This window comes from Dendrobium catenatum, unplaced genomic scaffold, assembly GCF_001605985.2.
Source record: "Dendrobium catenatum unplaced genomic scaffold, ASM160598v2 fragScaff_scaffold_1574, whole genome shotgun sequence".
Classification (NCBI taxonomy): Eukaryota; Viridiplantae; Streptophyta; class Magnoliopsida; order Asparagales; family Orchidaceae; genus Dendrobium; species Dendrobium catenatum.
In genome coordinates, this window is record NW_021320036.1 from 1,232,744 (window position 1) to 1,254,127 (window position 21,384).

At 32.5% G+C, this 21,384-nt stretch overlaps 1 protein-coding gene across 1 annotated transcript; it reads right to left on the minus strand.

The window, feature by feature from the left end:
* Positions 1-8,114: 8,114 nt before the first annotated feature.
* LOC110108164 (E3 ubiquitin-protein ligase HAKAI homolog) lies at positions 8,115-9,608 on the minus strand. The gene has a single exon (XM_020838680.2). It carries the CDS (start codon positions 9,551-9,553, stop codon positions 8,375-8,377), a length of 1,179 nt encoding a protein of 392 aa, XP_020694339.1. The 5' UTR covers positions 9,554-9,608; the 3' UTR covers positions 8,115-8,374.
* Positions 9,609-21,384: the final 11,776 nt, after the last annotated feature.

A 21,384-nucleotide genomic window follows, 5' to 3' on the forward strand; every position in this document is an offset into this window, starting at 1 on the left:
TATATGTAAGAGAAATCTTCAACTTTGATATGACATCACAAAATTAGCTTGATCAGGCCGAATCTCGAGGCGAAAGCTAGTAGGAAATTTCAAAAATTAATTCCGGGAGCACCCGAACTCCGATTTCAGCGAACTTATAGTCAAACTGAGCGTCTCAGAAATACAAATCCAACGACACCAAGATCAACCTATTCCGAGCCCAAATGAGCTCGATTCAAGGACCCAAAGCGCTGTTGGAAGGTTCAAAGCGCAATTTGGGTTACCAAACGGTCTCCGATTTTAACGAGCTTCTACTCGAATCGAGCGGCTCGACGAGACGAATCCAACGAGCCCAAGATCGCCAAATTCCGACATCAATAAGACCTTTGAATGTCCAACGAACGGTGCACGATTGAAGGGTTCAATATCGGCCGTCCATTCAAACTACTCCCTATTCGTCCATGATCTCACACCTATTTTCGAGCTATGCCACTCCAGAAAAACTATAAATAGAGCACTCATTCTACACAAAGGGGACTCAGGTGAAGAGAGAGAAGAAGAAGAGAAGAAGGAGGAGAAGGAAGAAGCTCCTCCTCGACTGTACCACCGCCGGAGCTCTTCCCGCCGCCTGAAGACGCCGGAACTCTGCCGGGTATTCGGGAGAACGTCAGAATTCTGCCTAACTTCCATGGAATGCGGAAATTCTTCCCAATTTACAGCAGAGTTTCCTCCTGATGCCGAATCTCGGCCCAAGTGAAGCTGGATTTCTTCTCTGCCACCAACAGACGTCGGACTTCTACCCGACATCGGACCTTCACTCTTCGCCAAGTTTCTACCCGACGTCGGACTTCTACCGGTTATCGGACTTCGCTGCACGTATATGCGAAGATGGATTTCTTTCCGTTGTTGGACTTCTACCTGATGCTGTCCTTCTGATCTTCGTCGTCAGACTACAGTCTTCCAACCTCCGTCGCCCGCCGACTACGGTTCTCCTGACTCATATCGCCCGCCGACTACAGTCTTTCTGACCTCTGTTGCCCGCCAACTACGGTCCTCCTGACTTACATCACCCGTCGACTACAATCTTTTCAACCTCCGTCGCCAGCCAACTACTGTCCTCCTAACTTACGTCGCCCACCGACTACAAGCCCTCCAACCTCTATCGCCCGCCGACTACGGTCCTCCCGATCAAACGAACATGTCAACAATGACTCTTTGTATTAACATCATGTAATGTACTATATAAAATGTACATCAAGCTAAGGCCTTCTCCCAAGGAAAAGCCTCATTTGTAATCGACTGCAATACTAGTGGATTCATTCAAACTGGGCTAGGCCCTGTGGTTTTTCCCCCTTTCAGGGGTTTTTCACGTAAAAATATTGGTGTCTCATGTTAATGCTAGACCCTCTCTCTTATCTGATTGCGTGCCGGATTTTCGTACAATGCTAAGACGATAAACTTTATATTTCTCTACCGCCGTGAATACTCCTGGACGCAACAAACTTAAAGGTTATCCCAGTTGAAAAATGATTATAATGTTAATCATTATTATTAAGTTTTCTTTGGTAAACCTCTCTTAATCTCTTGTAATTATATTTTGGCATTTTGCTTTATATATTTTATCATCACTTATAAAGATTGTTAGTTTTTGTAATAGTTTGTGATAGCTTAGTTCATTGTTAAAATCTTGGGAGACTTTTTAAGCTTTTTTTTTGGCTAAGCTTTCGACTAAAGAGCATCATTTGCTCCTTCCCATAAAGGAAGAAGACGTGATGACTTATCTACTAACTTACAGGTTAATGAGTGACTCGTAATGAAATCCTAAGAAAAAGCCTTCTTATGCCTAAATGTAGGTTGAGTTGGGTTAAATTAAGTAAAAATCATCATGTTATCTTTCTCTTTAACTAAATTTACATGCTCTTGTGAGACTTGTAAGATTATGTGAACGTACACTTACCAATGTTAAGAGGTAATATTTAGAATAAGTGTTATATTATTATGCAAAAGTGCAAAACTTAGCATTGTGATGTTTTCATGATCATATCATTCCATTCTCATAATCATCATCATATTTATGTAAATCAAGATATTTTTTCTTAGATTTATATTGTGACTTTTCCTTTAAATGCTCAAGCGCTTATATAATAGAATTATCATAATTCTTGTGTACTATATTGTTATTCTCTCCTCCTCCTCCTCCTCTCTCTCTCTCTCATAATATTTTAGATATTTTATATCACCTTCATCTCTCTTATGATGCATATTTTTTATTGCTTAGTTATTGACATTATGTGTGTTTAGATTATTTTTTTATAATACCTTATCTCATTATATGTGACATTAGATTATATTTTTATAATGTCATTATCTTTATTTCTCACTTATTTAAGTACTGTCAAACCTGGTTTACTTTTATCTCATCATCCATTAACACATTGTATGCAATTGATCTTATTATTTTTTTATTTTTTTATTTGCTAATCTTATTAGGAATTATCATCATCTTATTGTTTAGATCTTGATCATTCATTTGGTAGCATTATTATATCATGTACACATCAAACATATTTTATTTTCTTATTAATGTTTGGTTGATTAGTTTGATTAATTTTTTTTTATATTTTGATGTGCTTAGTGCTTACATATTTGAGTTATTCAACATGCCCATTATGTGAGATTGGATTAGTTAATGCTTTTTATACCAAATTATTAGCTATTTTTTATTTAATAACTTTGAGTAAATATTTATATGGTACATATTATCCAAAATCAATCATACTCTCTCTGGCAATCTATCAATTATCCATTATTGCTTGATCATACAAATTTTAAATCTTGGGAAATTTATAAAATTATATTTTTTAAATGTTTTATTAAAAAAAATAACTATAGTTAAGAATGGTACATTGAATTGAATAGTAAGAGGGAGATATCTTTAAATATCTAATAATGAAAACATCATTATGATTACCCACACAAAAACACACACAGCCACTACAAACAAAAAAGGCTTTTATTGTTAACCCATGAAACTAATGCTAAATGAACTTGGTTTTAATGATAAAAATATAGATGATTTGATTTCCTTAATTTGATAAATTGTGTGTTTTTAGAATTAACGTTAGTTTTAAAATTGGTCAGTTAAATATAAGGGTGTCAATATTTGACACGACCGAGCTTGCGTCCCGTGTCGGGTCGGGTCAACCCGACGGGTTGGGTCCGAGTCTGTGTTTTCGGCCCGTTTGCCTACCTAGGTCTGGTTAGAGTCAATCCAATTGAACCCGGGTCAGTTCCGAGTTCGACCCGAATCCAACCCGTGACCTGAAATTGACACCCCTACTTAAATACATACGGCTGCAAAGGGCTACATCACTTGGAGATTAATGAATTTCTTGGAGTAAGGCCAAACACATAAAATCAAGATCATTAGATCTCGACAAATCAAAAGAAAATTAAGCCGCAATTTAAATGATAAAGCTAATAACCACTTATCTACATGAGCTAAACTAATTAAATCACTAAACATCAAAGCTACAAATTTTATCACTCAATGTACAATGGTGATTACAAAGATCTAATGCTAAATATGCAAACTAAATTTTAAGCACAAAGGAGTTATTATACTTTACGCAAAAGCATATGAATATGAATTGCTCTAATCAACAAGTTAATATTTAAAGCCCAGACAGTTAAGTAAATATGCAATGAAATAAATCCAAGTTATAAACAAAAATATTGCATAATAAGATTTTAAATGGTTTTACATTCAATCATCCTACATTCAAGCCTAAGGCTTTGTTTGGGACGTTTTTCATAAGCAGCTTTCTATTACCAAAAATATAATTTTTATGCTAAAAAGCTGCTTTAAAAAGCAGTAAGAAAGCTATCCCAAATGAAGCCTAATTTTTACTTTAATTAAGATTCGACTATCAGACTTTCTCCCGTTCAGTCTCTTGAATATGAGGAGAAATCTCTGCAAATTCTTTCGTAAAGGGAAACAACACCAGTTACTTGCTCCTCAATTAGTGCACCTCACACACTAGCTTTGCCACAAAGCTTTATCAAGCTCCACTAGATTTGGCACAATTAGAAAGGTTACAAATAAAAGCCTATGTAAAATTGTTCTGAATTTTGATGGTGAAAATGGACAATAATCACCTAATCTAATGATACATTCCCTTTGATAAATTACAAAATACACAAAATAAAAACCTTTACATAAAGCCTAAAGAGATTGAATGAGAACAAATTTTGCCAAGAAGAAAGCCTCAAAGTTGAAATAGATGAAAGCTTTTATCTTTTCATGGAAAGCCCTTTGAATAATTTTATCAGGAAAGCTCTTTTTGATTCACAACTCCATTAGATTTTTTCTTTTTTTCAGAATTCTCTTTAAAATAACTTTAAAGATTATTAGAAATTTTAACAAATAGTCACCAAAAAAGCATGACAGAAAACCTAAAAGCTCCCAAGACTAATCAACTAGTCTTTGCTAGCCAATCACAATACATCAAGATCTTAGTGGATCCACCTTGAAGTGACACTGGTGAACTTAGGAAATCAAAGTTAAGATAAATTCATTAAGTACAATAAAATATATAATTAGTCATAAGTAATAATTAAATTAAAAAAATATGCAGATTTACTGAACTTTAAGAAACATTTAGAATTGATTGAATTTTCAAACAACACCTAACTAAGAAATATTGAAGATATTAACATTAAGCTTGATATATCGTCAAAAAATTATCTTGATCAGGTGTGAATCTCGTTGCAAATATGAGTTGGAAACTTCAAAAATTAAAATTGGGACCATATGAACTCCGATTTTAGTAAACTTATAGATAAACTAAATGTCTCAAAGAGACAAACCTAACGACAACAAAATAGGTCAAATCTAAGCCCAAATGGGTCTAAATCGAAGGCCATAAACACATTTGGAAGGTTCAAGACATAAATTTGCTAACCAAATGATATACAAATATGGCATTCCTATAATCGAATTGAGTGGCTTGACGAGATGAATCAAACGGGCCCAAGATTGCCTAATTCTAACGTTATTTGGGCACATAAATGCTTACAAATGCTCTATGATTGAGGGGATTGATATGGGCAATCCAATGAAGCACTTCGAATTTACTCTAGATCTTCTCCATTTTTACAGGGCATGCCACTTTCAAAAATCTATAAATAGACCACCACTTCTTACATGAAAAATGGGGCTTTAAGCCTTTGGGAGGAGGAAGAGGAGAAGAACTCTAGAGTTGAAGAATCTTGGAGCTCCACTGCCAAAAATTTTGTGCCACCATTCTGCCACTGATGAACCTATGGTCGACAATGACCATCGAATCTCCAAACCTATGGTCGACAATGACCGTCGAATCTCCATATGGAAGATACTAACAAGTCTTCCTCCGATCACTATTGCTCGACTATGAATCTTCTGACCACTATTGCCCGATTACGATTCTTCTGACCTCCGTTACCTAATGACTGTTGTCCTTCGGACTACCATGGATTGACTACGATCTTTTAGACCACCGTTTCCAAACTACGATCCTTTTGACCACCGTCACCCAACTATAGTCCTTCTGACCATTGTCGCCCGCTGACTACGGTCCTTCCAACCACCATCACTCGAGTACGATACTCCTGACCTCCGTCGCACCCCAATTACGGTCCTTTTGACCAACGTCACCCGACTACAGTCCTTTTGACCACTATTGCCCAATTGCTGTCCTTCCGACTACTATCACTCGACTATGGTCCTTCGGACCATTGTTGCCCAACTACAGTCCTTCTGACCTTCATTGTCCGACTACGATCCTTCCGACCACCATCGTCTGCCTACTACGATCCTTTCGACCTCTATCATCCAAATACAATCCTACCAACTAAAGGAACAAGTCAATGCTTTTAAGAACAACTATCATCAAATCAATAACGAGTCAATTATATGGGCTAATAGGATCAACATGTTTATGTTTCCTATTAATTAAAAAAAAACTTTTTCCATGAAGAAATTGAGTGCAAGCAGCAACACCCTTACAATAATTGTCGAAAGAGCTTACCAAAATTTCATAACAAGTCTTTTTCTCATTCCATATTTTCTTGTTTAATGCTTCAGTTAATTTAAAAAACAATTCATTTTTTTATCAGAACCATGTACATTACTTGGTTTGATGAAATCTTATGAGATTTTTGTTATATGAAGCCATAAATCTTATGAGACACCGCGTTGATGAAGTTGGAGATTTCTTCATTCATTGGTGACTAGCATATATGGATAACGTATTATTTCGGCAAATCATCATCAATTCCTCCAATTGAGCTACATATTAAACATCTGGGTCTCCCATACAACATATTGGTAGCAGCTCAAGACTAAAATGTCAATTAGTGTACCTTATTTCATAATTCTATACACAATAAGCATAATGAGTTGCATAAACTTAAAATACATACAACAACAACATCAAGCCTTTGTCACGTCGGCTACATGAATCATTTTTCGTCATTGTGTCCGGTTAAAAGTCAAATTCTTATTTAAATCTAACAAAAAAATATCATTTCTAATATTTTCTATCCAAGTCTTTTTAGGTCTACCTCTATCTTTCTTAACATAAGTCGAATCTAATACGTCAACTATCCTAATCGGGTCATCGAAAGGCCTCCGTTTAATGTCACCAAACCATATAAGGCAGTTGTAATCTTATCTTCCACTGGAGCTACTCCAACCTTTTCACGTATATGCTCATTTTGTATCTTATCTCTAAGGGTCAAGCCACTCATCCACCTAAGCATCCTCATATCTGCAACACTTAACTTAGTATTATGCTTCTCTTTTAGTGCCAACATTCGGCACCATAAAGCATTGTAGGTCTCACAACTATCTTATAAAATTTTTCCCTTAAGTTTGAAGGGGACTTCTCTATCACACAATAATTAGCTTGATGCATTCCTCCACTTCAACCGTCGAACTTGAATTCTGCTGATAATATCCTAATCTATTTCACCATAACTCTAAACAAAAAAACCAAGATATCTAAAACATGTACTCTTATTAATGACTTGATCGTCTAAAGTAACAATCCCCTCACTAGGGTTATTGTTGCCAAATGTCTAGTGAGAACATCCATGACTAAAGCAAAAAGATATGGACTTAAGGCTGATCCTTGATGTAATCCAACCGAAATAGGAAAATATTTGGTCAAACCACCTTGTGTTTGAACACAAGTAATAACTCATGCATACATATCTTTAATGATTTGAATATAAACGTTATTAACTCCTTTCTTTTCAAGAACTCTCCATAACACTTATCTTGGAACTTTATCATATGCTTTCTCTAAATCAATAAATATCATATGTAGATTCTTCTTATTCTCTATAAATTTCTCCATCATACCTCTCAATAAATGTATGACTTCCATAGTAGACCTACCCGGCATAAATCCAAATTGATTTTGAGAAACATTAGTATCACGCCACAACCTACGCTCCAATAACACGCTCCAATAGTTTTAAAGTATGACACACTTAAAATACATAACCAATCAAAAAATAAGAGACATTGGAGGTTACAAATGAAATAACAATATTTGTCATATTACCTCTATTGTTGAAGCCAATGAGTGATTATTCAAATAAAAAAAGCCATCAAAGGGAAAATTATTCTATGTGATCACTGAATCATCTGGAAGTGAATCAGGATGCTCCACATCACCCTGTACACAACAAAAAAGTGACATAGTATGTCTTAATTCACCTCTGGACGGCGTCCAATAACCACACATAATAATTTCTCCAAAAGGAGAGAATGTAAGTGTAACTGATGTCGAATTAGAGGTCATAATCAAGTTAATTATAGGATCAAGAACCCATCACTTTACTGTAGTTTAATTTATCGTGTTATGTCTGTTATGACCATTCTCTATTGTATCTACCTTGTTGATCCTATTTGAATCATATTTAATAATTATTCAACTCATGTTAAATTAAGATTTTGTTTGGGATGACTTTTAATTTTTTACTAAAACTCTGTTTCAGAAAGCAATAAAAAAGCTATCCCAAACGAAGACTAAATTTGCCATGTTATGTATGATATGATCAATATCTAAATTTGTTGTGTTATGCCGAACAATAAATCAATCCTATTTGAACCAAAAAAATTTCTAACAATATCTTATCGTAATCCTATTTGAAATTTATACATCTGCTGCTGCTGCATCAGAGAATTTAATTCCATGCAGGCATAAGATATTCCCATACAAAAGCAATGGCTGCTGCATTGGAAGCAAAACGGCATTCATGGGAGAGTTGGCAAAATCTGAAAGTTATTATACATGAAATCAAAACTTTAAATAAAGTCTCAATATTATAGAGAATAGCACAAAGACTAATCTGGCCAATTCCCAAACCTCCCCTTCTCGTTTTGCCACCCAGTGCCTTGGCCCTCCCTGGTCGCATCGCCGGAGGCCGAGAATCTAGTCCTATTAAGTTGCAGTGACAATGGCGGAGGATGAGGCGGCGGTGGTGGAAGTGGAAGAGGACTGTGCATTTTCCCTGGTAAAGTAGACAAAAGGCTCTTGTTATCAATGTGATTTCCAGAGCCACTTTGCTGTTCAGATTCCTTGCCTGTTGGATTCAGCAAACCCTGACCAAAATCACCTTGGAAGAATGCCATTCCTCCCTGAGAATCTGCTGGGTTCACAAAGCTGTCGGAAATTGCTTGGACTAAAGGCATGGGAGGAAAGGGCATGCTCATAAGATCCATACCCCAAGGTCGAGCGAAATTCTCTCGAAAGCCAGATACTCCTGTAGGAGCTGGTGGAATCCCCAACACCGATCCTTGATCGGATCCGCCCTCCGATGGAGCAGATTCAGCTCGCGGCATCTCAACTGGAGCTCCAAAGAATGGCTGGGATCCATCTGCTGGGAAAGAGGGGAAGTTAAATGAGGCTGTGATTAGAGGTTGGTGGGGATTGCCAGGTACTGGGTAGTTTGGTTGGTGAGGAAGCTGAGCTGCGAAGTTGGGGAACATGGATTCTGGGGGAGCCCCTGCACTCCTTTCTAAAGGAAACTGGTCAGTATCTTGCTGATACTGTGTGCTTCCTTGGTTGTCAATGCGAGGGGGTGGAGGGAACCAGTTGTAGGGCCGATCGGAGAATTGAGGTATGTTGCTTTCCGATTGCATGTCGCTTGGCTGATGTGACTGGGAAGAAGGAAAAGGCGGTGGGCGTACTTGCAGTGGAGGTCTAGAGTATGACTGGTCTCTCGATGGAAGGCGATAGACTCTGTCTTCGCGATCCGGAGGCATAGAATTTGAACTGGGGGAGAAACCAGACCTCGCTGGAGCTCGAGCAGTTGAGGCTTCTGGCAATGGCGACTGCTTCTGCACATCAGCTGAAGTGGGCCGTGCAACATTCAAATTATTAGTTTCACTGCCACCTTCCTTCTCTGCATTAAACTGAAGAAGATCAGCATGGGTATCATGGACATGGGATTCAAATTCAGCCTTCTTAAGGAATGATTTCAGGCAGTGAGGAGCAGCACAGATGAAGATACCCTCCAGCATTTTAATAGTTTGGATCTTCTGAACACGTTCATCACAACTGCAGAATATAGATTAAAGTCGTAAGAGAATCCTCCATTTTTTCCAGAATATGGTAAGCAAGTAATCATACATAACAAGTTATTATCCAAAAATAAGATTGATGAATTTCTGCTCATTCGTAATCACTTGTAGGAGAAACTATTTGGCTGCACCACAAGGTTAGAACTCCTAGAAATAAAAAAGTATCTTAATAATTCCACAACATCAGAAAGAATAGCATGCCTGTGGGTTGGCATTTAATTTATCACAGAAGCCATAAATATCAAAATTATCTCTAAAGTTAAGCAAAAGTTGGCTGATACTGGCATAAAATGAACTGGAAGAAGTAATTAACTTCTTAGTTTTAGCTTGTTTACTTCAAATACACAATAAAATTTATTGATGATAATACATGGTCAATATTGGCAATTATAAATAGCTAATAATAGAACAAATCAACCTGAAAAAAAATCATTGATAACCAGCCAAATCCTACAAGGAAATCAAGTCGCATTTGGAGGTAGAATGTATGAACATCATGTACGAAATGTATCCGTTGGAGAAAAAACAATATATTGCAACAATTTGGAAGGGGTGTTTGTAACGCCCATAATCAAATTCGGAAGAGCTGTCTATTTATCATTTTAGAAATATATCAGAGCTTCTATAAAAAATCAATATAAATAATAACCAGCGAACACAACTAAAATCATATACATCAAGATATTTTACTACTCATTCACTAAAATGTCATTTACACTTGCCAAGAGATCACTATAATCACTAATCTATCACAAGTTCCTGACTACAAAAGAATAAAACAAAATACATTACAAAATCAATTTTTCAATTAAATAAATTCTTTTGAGGATTTAAAAATTATAGACAAATATTCATAAAATTGCATATTTTATTTAAAAAAATACTGGTGAAATCAGTTTATAAAAAGGAGACTTGTCGGTTCCAAAATCCTCACTTATACCGACATGTGTCAATTTTTTAAGGATTTGCACCAGTGCTAAAAAATTATGAAAAAATTCTTATAATTAAAAACTGCAATATCTATCTTATGGCGAAGACGGTTTTAAAATTTGACTTATAATGATTTCTAAAAAAACTTATTTATTTGAAACAAAATGCAGTCTATTACAGTGCTCTCCTCCTAGTATGCAGACTGTAATTACTCATTAGAAAGAGAAATGTTCCACAACTGCTCCGTTCTAATAGGCTTAAACGCATGCATCCAAAGTTATAAAACATTGATGGTAATATTGCAAAAAAAAAAAAAAATGGCAACGGAAATCTGCAAAACAGTCATAATGACTCACAGGGGTTGAATGGATACATTTGACTTTCCTTCATCATCAACGAGCTTATCCCAACCATTTGGGATCAGCTGCCTCATGAAAATCCTCTTTTTTCCAGCCATTCTATCATTGCTACATCAAACTTTTCACTATTTTTTGCATGCCATTCACAACTTCTAGATATCTCATTGTGGTTGATCTACCTCTTCTTCAACCTCATCATTTCCATTGTGATTGATCTACCTCTTCTTCAACCTGATAATTCCATTTAATTTTATCTAATTTTCATTTTCTACAATCCACTATGCATACCAAAATCAAGTGAGTCCATTTTCTACTCTCCCTCAACTGGTGTTATTAAAACTACACTTCAAATATGTAGCTGCGATATATCGACTAGCCATTCTCTCCAAAATTTTCTTCCACGTAGCTCAAAATGCAATTAGATCACCACATGCCATCACATAACTCTCGACACACAAAGACATCTCTCTTTCTCAAGCATTCTCCTTGATTTTTGGGTATTCTTCACTTCTTATTGTCATGATTCTTATCCCAACATTTGAACTAATCGCTGGATTATAATAGTTTGGAGATGATCTATATAATTTTTTGACATTTCCATATGCATGTGTACTCGCTTTGGATTTATTTTTTAAATTGGAGATGTCATTGTTATGATCCAAATTATATATATATACATAAATGTTATTTATAAGGGTTTGATGGTCTCAAAGTATTAGATATGGGACAAATTTAGTGCAAGTAAGGATCTGACATGGAAGTATACAGAGTTAAAATAAGAGGTTTTTTTTTAGTTTCTCAACTCCTTATCTACTTGATTTTGAGATGATCTACAAACTTATTTGAAAAGTTTAATATGTACGTGCACTTTTTTTGGGTTTTATTTTAAATTAGAGTTGCCATTGTTATGATGTAAAAATTTGGTATATATTGTTATTTATGAGAATTTGGTTGTCTTAAATTATTAGATACGACCAATTTTAATGCTAGAAGAAGGATCAAACTTAGAAGTATACGAAGTTAAAATCCGAGTAAAAAACTCTTTATCACACATGTATTTATTGTGGTAAGGAAACAATGGAGATGTTTCTCCAGACAACGAAACAATCATTGGTTCTATTAGTTCATCCAAAAAAAGCAATGGGAATCATTGGTTTCTTTAGAGGCAAAGAAAGAGCTTTGCTTATTAAGTAGGGCAATAAAAATTGAAAAAAAAAATTACGCATGGAACATAATCAAATATTCAAGGTGTAATGAGGAATCTTGCAAATTAAGATATTCAAATGCCCGTGTTTATTGAAAATGTGATTATTAGAATTAAATATTAAGATAGTAGGTATCAATATACCCAACATTGGGTTCAAGCTCCCTAAGACGAATGGTCTAATGGGTCATTTCAAGCATCTAGAACCTAAAAAAGTAAAAAAAAAAAAAAAAAAAAAGGCACATAAGAATCAAAGAGAACTTGGATGAGGGCTTAAGGGGTAGGACAATACAATACATGCATGTGCGGAAATCGACATCCCTTTCAGTACAGTCATGTTCAAGATTTTTTAACATATTGTAGAGGCTATTGATCAATATGGACGGAACCTTAAACCCATTTATTATCATGAATAAAGAATACCTCTTCTAGAAAAAAAAAATCCATATTTAAAGTTAATTGTAAAGGAAAGAAAGCTAAGAAGATTATTCTCATAATTATATTTTGAAATTGCATGAACTTGAAGGTTACAAGCACATTAGTGAAGATATTGATGTTAATCTGTTAGACCGGTCCACTGGACCGGTCCACCGGTCCGCACGGGACCGGCTCAGACGCGAAACGTCGCATGATCTCCGCCTCCTGCGGAGATCGGGCGGGCCGACAGCTCAAACGGAGCGTTTTAGGAAGGATTTTTGGGGGGTTTAAGAGAGAAATTTGAATGTAGGGACTGTTTAGGGAATTCCTTTTGATTTGTATGCATTAAATAGTTGATTTTTGCTAGGGTTTGGGCATCTTGAATTTGGCTGAAATTTGAGATCTCTTAGATTTAGGTTTCTTTGGGCTCTAGCGGCGTCTAGAGATTTGGGAGAGATCGATCCTCCTCTCGAATTGAGGATCAATTGTAAATTTTTCAGAGCCAAGTCACACACCATCGAGATAATTTTTAGTGATATCTAATTCAATCAAAACATGAGCAATTCAAGATCGCGATCCGAGCAATTCAGAGTCGCGATCCAATTGAAGTAGCATTATCAGTTTTTAACGGGCGACCAAATAACGATCCCAAATCGTGAAGGATATGCTGAAGGTTAGAAAATGAAACCCATATAGGGATGATGGGGGGTTCCACAGCAATATCATAAAAAGGATCACTTGATCAATTTCATAAATTAAGAATCTGTTAACAAAGTAAGAACGATCAATGAGAAAAAAATTCTATTGTCATCAATGTGATCATTCACCAGTTTAATCAACACATGCCTTTGGTATAAGAGAGTTGCCAAAAAATCACTGATTAGCATGAGATTAAATAAAAATTTACAGATTGAGTCGAGAGCAGGTCTATGACAAAAAAAATTATCAATCAATGCAAATTCGAAAGAGGCTGTAAGTTCAAGGATCTCATCTTTCAAAATCCACATAGATGATAAACCATGATGGGTAGTGGTTTTAAGGTCAGGAAAAGCCACTGAAGGGGATGCCCTAACAGGGCGTCTAAAAATGAACGAGAGTTCTTTTGCCCATTTAAAAAATGAGGATCATATAACCGATTGACCACCATTAATCAAGCTATAAAAATGACCTAAGGTAGACAAATCATAAGAACAAAAACAAGAACAAACGAGAAAGCTATGGAAGAGGAGCCAAGGAGGAGAGAAACAACTTCCGTAAAAGGGAAGCAAGCATCGAGGGTCATAGGCAGACTGATGCCAAGGAGGGAGGCTACGGCCTCTTGTCGTTTGAGCTTCGTTGATAGGAAAGTTCTAATTTGATCAACTTTCCACGAATGTTATTTAGCAAATTTTAGATGATTTGGAACTAATTAAAATTTATTAGTGATGTGGTGCTTTTATATCAAAAGCATATTATTTTTGTCCTTAATGGTGATTATTATTTTAAACATTCTTTAATGAGATTCACTTGAATATTAAGTATACATATTTGCTTAACATAAATGAAACATAACTCAGATGTATTGTATCATCAAGAATTCACTGTCCACAATATATTCCACTAACTCAAAACGCTAAAAATACTTCATAAGTAATCAATATTGGAATCGAAACCAAAAATTAACTTGATAATATATTTATGCTTCCTATGATTTCTTCATATTGAATTGTTCAAATTTTATAACCAACAGGGACACTCCTTAACATATTTGATAATCATATGTTCATTAAAGAATTTGGTGATCCATTTCATTAACCATAGTATCTTATTCTCTTTGATATAATATTTGGTTTAATGCTTAAAACTAATCCATATATATATGACCTTCCTCTCTATGCCATATGTTGTTAAGGTTTTAATTAAGTTGGATATTTTGAGGAACTTTGAGGTTGTATTATAAAAAAATAGATACATACCAAAAACACCTTTTTTTTAGATTCTTAAATTTTGCTAACATTGTCATCCATGATCAATTAGTTGAGAATTACTTCAAGCTAACTATATCCTTACTCAAGTAAACATATAAAGCTTTAGTTGCCAAATGAAGTGAAACTATAGGAAAATTATGAAATACTGGGGGACTTTCCGGTGGCTATGGGATCGCCGAAATTTATGAGGATCAAGCTGACGAATTAACCGTCGGTCTACTAGCTGTCGAAAAGCCCACAATTCTACTTAAGTTTGACACATTTTCCGTCGGATTGGTTATATTATGGATTTGTTGCAGGTATGAATTATGGAAGTATTTCTGGACAATCAGGAGGTTGTCAATTTTTTAATTTAATTTTACTATAGGCTTACAGCGGCTTAACAGTCGAAGAGTTCTAGCGGTTTTTCAGCGACTAACCGCTGGAATTCTCCGGTGACTATAGTGTGACTAGTTACTTGTAGCGTGATTTTTTTATGATACTTAAAGTGCATGTGATCGATATCATTCCCTCACAACGAAGTATGTCATATTTCAATAGTTTGATAACATATAAAAATTATGCCTTAAGATGCCCATCATGACAATAATAATGCTTTTATCTTTCCTTTGCAAGACAACCTTGACACTAAAGATGGAGTCATTTCTCCAAAAGTTATTAGGGATCTGATTCATAAATCCTAAATCTACTTATGTATTGTTAACAATATAATAATAATTTGAAATCATTGATATTTATGGTGATGATTTTAATTTGGAGGTTATACTACCATGTAGCAACCCCTCTCTTTCTATTTAGTTAGTGGTTCCAACCAATATTAGTATCATTGTTGTCATGACCAAACTTCTATAGAATGTTATGATTAAATTTTTTATCACAATTATGTAATTGCTTCTTCTTTTCTTTTCTTTTCTTTTTCAAAATATATGATTATAAGATGACAAATAGAGCCATAAGTTCATACTCTGAATTATAGTATAATGAAAAAAAGTCATTGAAAATTAATATTCAATCATATTTTCATATAATATTTGTTTATACCTCAAATTTGCAGTATTGACACAAATTTTCAAGCCTTCTAATATTTGTGAAGATCAAAATGTCCTTGCATTTTTTTTTCCTTCATCACATACGGCATTTTATAAGTGGTTTCTAATTCTTTTTTGAAATGATGTAAAGAGATGTTATGTTGGAAACATATTTCACTTATCATTTTTTATTATAAAATTCTAAGTCATATTACATCTTTGACATCCTTGAATGCTAGAAGTAAAATTAATATGAAATACATATGCTTTGAAAGGTTGATCACTTTATCATATGATTGCAGTGGGCACATTTTCCTCGTATCCATTTTGCTCTAAACCATGATGCCAACAAACAAGCGAAGATCGACGATCCTATTGTAGCACAAGGGAGTCAAGAATCTCAAAGTTATTATTGAAAAAAAAATTGGAATATTGTGAGCTGATGATGCAATAAATTTGCTCCTAATTTAGCTTGAATTCTATGAAGTAGAAATGAATCATATAGATCACAATATTTGATGTTTTCAAATTTAACTTTATTATACAAATTATCAGTTGGTTCTCCAAAATATTGTGATCTGATTCATGGTAGAGTTAATGTTGGTAAGAATAAGTATATTATTTATCAAAACATGGATATGAGTTAAGATAAATGCTTTAAACTTTGACATTTTCTTATAAAAAAATGGTAAATTGAAAATGTGTTGAATTGATAGCCCTTTTCTATACATTAGAGTTGGTACTATAATATAATCAATATGCAAAGAAAAAATTTAGGGCTTATTTGGTTTTTTTTTTATAGAAAAAATAATTTGAAAATGAAAGCTTTGTTTACATTAATTTTATATTGAAAATAAATATATTTTTAATAGATTTTCAAAATATAGATAAAATTTATATTGATTTAAAATTTAATCAAACCAAATTATTAAATTTGATAAATTTGGAACTTGCAAACCTTTTTTTTTTATTTCAAGCAATCAAATTAGTCCTAATAGGATATTTTTGGGCTTAAATATCATCACAGAATTATTTTTTATTATATAAAAAATTGCTAATGATATTCACATTAAATTTTAGCTTAAATTTTAAGACATCTAAATTGAAAAAATTAAGAAATTATACATCAAATTTTTTAAATATATTTAATTTATGAATGAAAAGAATGTTTTTCTATGAGGTTATTCTTAAAAAATTCACACAAAAAAAAAGTTAAATGAAAATATCTAGTTAAAAAAAGATTATATACATATAATATCAAATCATATAAAAAATTAATTATTTACTCATATATTATATTCTTCCTAAATTAAATTTAAAAGCTTTATGATTAAAATAAATCCTCTGAACTGTCAAATCAAAAATAAAGGACGCCGTTGGGAACTATTTGTAAATATGAGATCAGTTCATTAACAAAATGGGCCAATAATAAAACTTTCTCATAAATTAGCACTGCTCTCTCGTTGAAAATAATTTCTAGAGAGAGAGAGTGTGTTCAGAAATGTCAACACCGACACAGGTTCAGAATACGGGTGGTGGGGCCCACTTCACAGCAGAAGAGGACAGCATTTCAATCGGTGCGGAATAACACGCGCGTCCTTTTTTTATATTTTTATATGGTTTTTTTATTTATTTATTTTTGTACATATATATAGGGGAAAATTTTTAAAAGGAGCAAAGTTGATAATTATTTTAGGAATAGAAGCATGAAATTAATTAAATTTAAAAATGAGCAGAAATGCGATCAGGGGTCACATTTTCTGAAGAAAACGCAAAGCAGAATTGCATTTTCTGAAGAAAACGCAAAGCAGGATCGCATTTTCTTCAGAAAATGCGAAGAGGGATGGCGTTTTCTTCAGAAAATGTGATGCACGTTCACGTTTTTTTCATAGAACAAGAGGGATTAAAAAATATTGATTATAATAATTTATCTTTACTTAATTAAAACTATAATAATCATTTCGCTTTGCTGCATAGAGAACTAAGAAGTCTCACATGAGGCGTGAGCTTGCTGAACGAGAACGAATAATCTAAGTGTGAGACTTTGGCTTCTTTTGAGATTTGAGATGTTGAATATATAAAAATTATATTTGAATTAGTGTAGAAAAATATAATTACTAAAAGTATGTGTTATAAGTAAAAGTTAATATTTTAAAATCTTCCATTCCATTTTCTTCCTAATATCAAATGTTTAGGGTACGTTAATTAAAAAAATTTAGAGGACCGGATTGTGTCCGTTAACAATCAAAGAATTATAATTTAAAATAAGTTTTGGTTTAAAATCAATTATTCAGTTTGGTAATTTCAATTATATTTAAAAAATTGTGTATTAGATTTATTTGAAGTTTTAAATTTAATTGAAGATTGGAATTAAATTTTTAATCAATATTTAAATTGCTTGCTCGATTAAATTGATTTAAAAGTTTGAAGTGTTTGTTTTGATAATTTAGATCTTTAGTTTTGAATGTATTTTACAATTATTTATTTATTTAAACTAAATCGATTTGTTTATTGAATTGATTCAAGTTTTAATTTTAAGCCTATTTTAAAGTACTCAATTTATTTATATTATAAATTAGATTTAGTTGCCCAATGTTTCGGCGTATTCGTACTATACCCGATTTTATGAAATCAGTGCATTGGCAGGCGGAATGTTGCCTCAAATTCAATAAATTTTTTATGGATTTTTTCTCTTGGAATAAATAGTTAGTTGCTACGGTTCCCAGATTGCCTCAAAGTCAATAATTTTAAAAGCTTGAGTTAATAATTTGTTTTGTTATTTATAAACATGTTAAACATGTTAATAATATTATTAAATATAATTAAAGTTTTGTTAATTGAGAGATTAGAATAAAAAAGGCCAAATATATTTTTAAGTTTAGTTAAAAAAAATTTTAAAAAAAATATAATTTAAAATAAGTTGTATATATATAATCTAGAATTTACTTTAAAAGATATGAATGAATTTAAATTATTTGTATTGGTATATATATTATTATTAAGAAAATATGAACGCATAATTTTGTTATTCATCTTTTTTATAGAAAGATTGGAATGAGAGTAATGCGGAAAGTAATTAACACAAATTAATGAAAATACATGATGAGGTCAATAAGAAAATAAAATACATATGATGAGTTCAGTTACTGACTCATGTTGTTAAGTAGATATCGTAAACGATTCTGGAGCTGTGTTTGTGTAGGACAACATTTGAAGTTGATCTGAAATTTAAGTTGTAATTGCTGCCAATCTTCTCCATTAAGAAAATCCTTCGATTTTGAATTTTTAGAATTTTGTAACAACTGTTGATACGAATCTAATATGTGCTTATCATGATACTGATCACATTGAGAGTATAAAATACAGTTATCTATATCCATCATGGACCTTCCCATACCTTGTGCAACTGTATTGTCTTTATCACAACTAAGTTCTAGAATTCGACCTTTTAAGAAATCTTTTGCCACAAGGTGGTGCTTAAAAAGGGGGAAGCCTTCTTGTACATAATTCCAGCCTAACTCTCGACGTGCAGGGTTACCTTTAAATTCCTTAGCTGTATTCATATCATCGTGTACGTTCCACAGTAACTCATCTTCATCTTCATCCCAAGTATGTATTACACACCTGAATAGTTCATTTGATAATACTCTGGCTTCAAGGTCCTCATTGATAGAATAAGATAAGCTTTTACGCACCCGGATAGTACCCTCTGTAATCAATTGTTTGATTTCATCACTGCTGGTAGCAGCCAAATTGTGGGAGTACATTCTTGATTAATGTAGCTGAAAAGAAAAATTTTCATCCATCATTGACTATTGTAGAATTTCTCTTTATTATGTAACACTAACTAACGAAGAAAGAAATGACCAGTATGAAAAAAAAGCTTGTAACAATAGTTATGAATTAACCAGCATTTTTGATAAGCAAATTTCATCATACGAATAAATGTTTACAACCGGGACATTTGTATATCGAATATAATAACTCATTAAAAATAATATATTACATAATCATAAAAAGTCACCCATGAAAGTTTAAAGACAATACATCATTGAGGTTACCTAAATTTCTACTACCGCTTCTTTCTAGGTTTGAGAGCATCTGTACCAGGGGTGTATCTTGAGGGTACCCGCCTAATAGCAAATTAAAGTTGTCTTTTTTTAGTTTTCTATAACTTAACTTTTCGTAATTCTAATTTTTTTATCCATTGGTTTAATAGCAAATTAAAGTTGTAACGGTAATCACCTCACAAAATTCCCCAAGCTTAATCCTCATAAGATTAATTTTTTTATCCATTGGTTTAATAGCAATTTGATTTACAACCAGTACAAAAGATTCAACTCAATCCTCAATTATATATCAAATCAAGTCATTTATCAATATATTAAATAAAATCTACAATATATAATATATTTATTATAAATAACTCATTCTTTACTATTCAGATATTTCACATTAGATGGAGTTGTTGGTGAGAGTTGGTTCGCTTATATGATGGACTGTAGCAACTTTATGTCTAGCTCTTTACTCGTAGACGTTAGGATGGTAATTTAATTTTCACCTCAAAATTTTTAATGAATATAATTTTAAAATACGTTTGAGGTTCAATATATGTTGCACTCATCAAGGCCTTCGTAATCATCTTACTTACAATATCATATTTTTTGCAAGAAAAAAAATGATAATATATAATAATTTCAAAGAAATTGTTCATAACAGTTTAGCTATCAACCATCTTAATTTATATATAATTTTTTTTAGAAATCAAAGGCTAATAGCATCAATATGTTGTAATATTTTATTTAAATTAAAATTTATTTATTCATAATCTTCTCAATTAATTTATTTTTGTAGGTGACAAATATATATAAATATGTAATAAAATTATCAAGAATTCTATCTAAAAGGATATGACCTACGTAGTAAAGGCTCAGGATAATATTTATGACAACTAAGCTAATAGCTCAATCTTATAGTTTTTTGAAAGTCTGCCTTTATTTAATATTTGATTAATTTACTTAAACATGGATCTAAAATTAGTTACTTTTTTTTTTCTTTTTCTCTCATATTCATATTATCTTTTTTATCTTTCATTTTATTAATTCTTTATTTTCATGTTAATAAAATTTTATTTATATAAATCATATCAAATCCTCCTCATATAAATTTTATTAACTCTTTAACATCAATTTTAGAGTATAATTGTCTATATAACTATATTTAATTATCTTTTTCATATTTGCTCTTTCTATTTATTTTGGTTTTTTAAATATGAATTTATAATGATTATTTTATAATTACAATTTTTTAAATTGTAAGTATTAATACTCTAAATTTTAATTGAGACTATCTATCTCACTATTTAGATTGATAAATTTAGTATTAAATATTAATTTTTTTTTTTGCTATCAATTAGGTAAGTATAAAATTTAATAAAGTTTTCTCATACAATAATGTTATTCTTCTTATAATTATTATTTCTTAAATTATAGCAACGTGCATTTTATGCACATATAATAAAACTAGTATTTAAAGTTTATAGAAAAAATTTCATAAGAATCTTATGGTTGTTTAAAAAATTACATGTCTCTAAATCAAAATATTTTTCAAATACTATAAGGTTGTTTAAATTATATAATATCATAATAATAGAAAAAGATTTAAAATTAATCTTATGTCTGATCATTAAAATTTTTAAAGTTTATATTTGCCCACCTCTCAGACTTTCTATCCCTCTCTCTATACATCAAAAAATTAAATGTAAAGACTAACCTTAATAGATGCAACTGTTGCCTTATACTCAACCTCAAACAACAAAATATTCTTCTCGTTATGAGCTGCTATTTATAGGCAAAATAAAAGATTA

Excerpts from the sequence above, each read along its gene's own strand:
- LOC110108164 (XM_020838680.2), bottom strand. The coding sequence starts at position 9,553 with ATGCTGGAGGGTATCTTCATCTGTGCTGCTCCTCACTGCCTGAAATCA.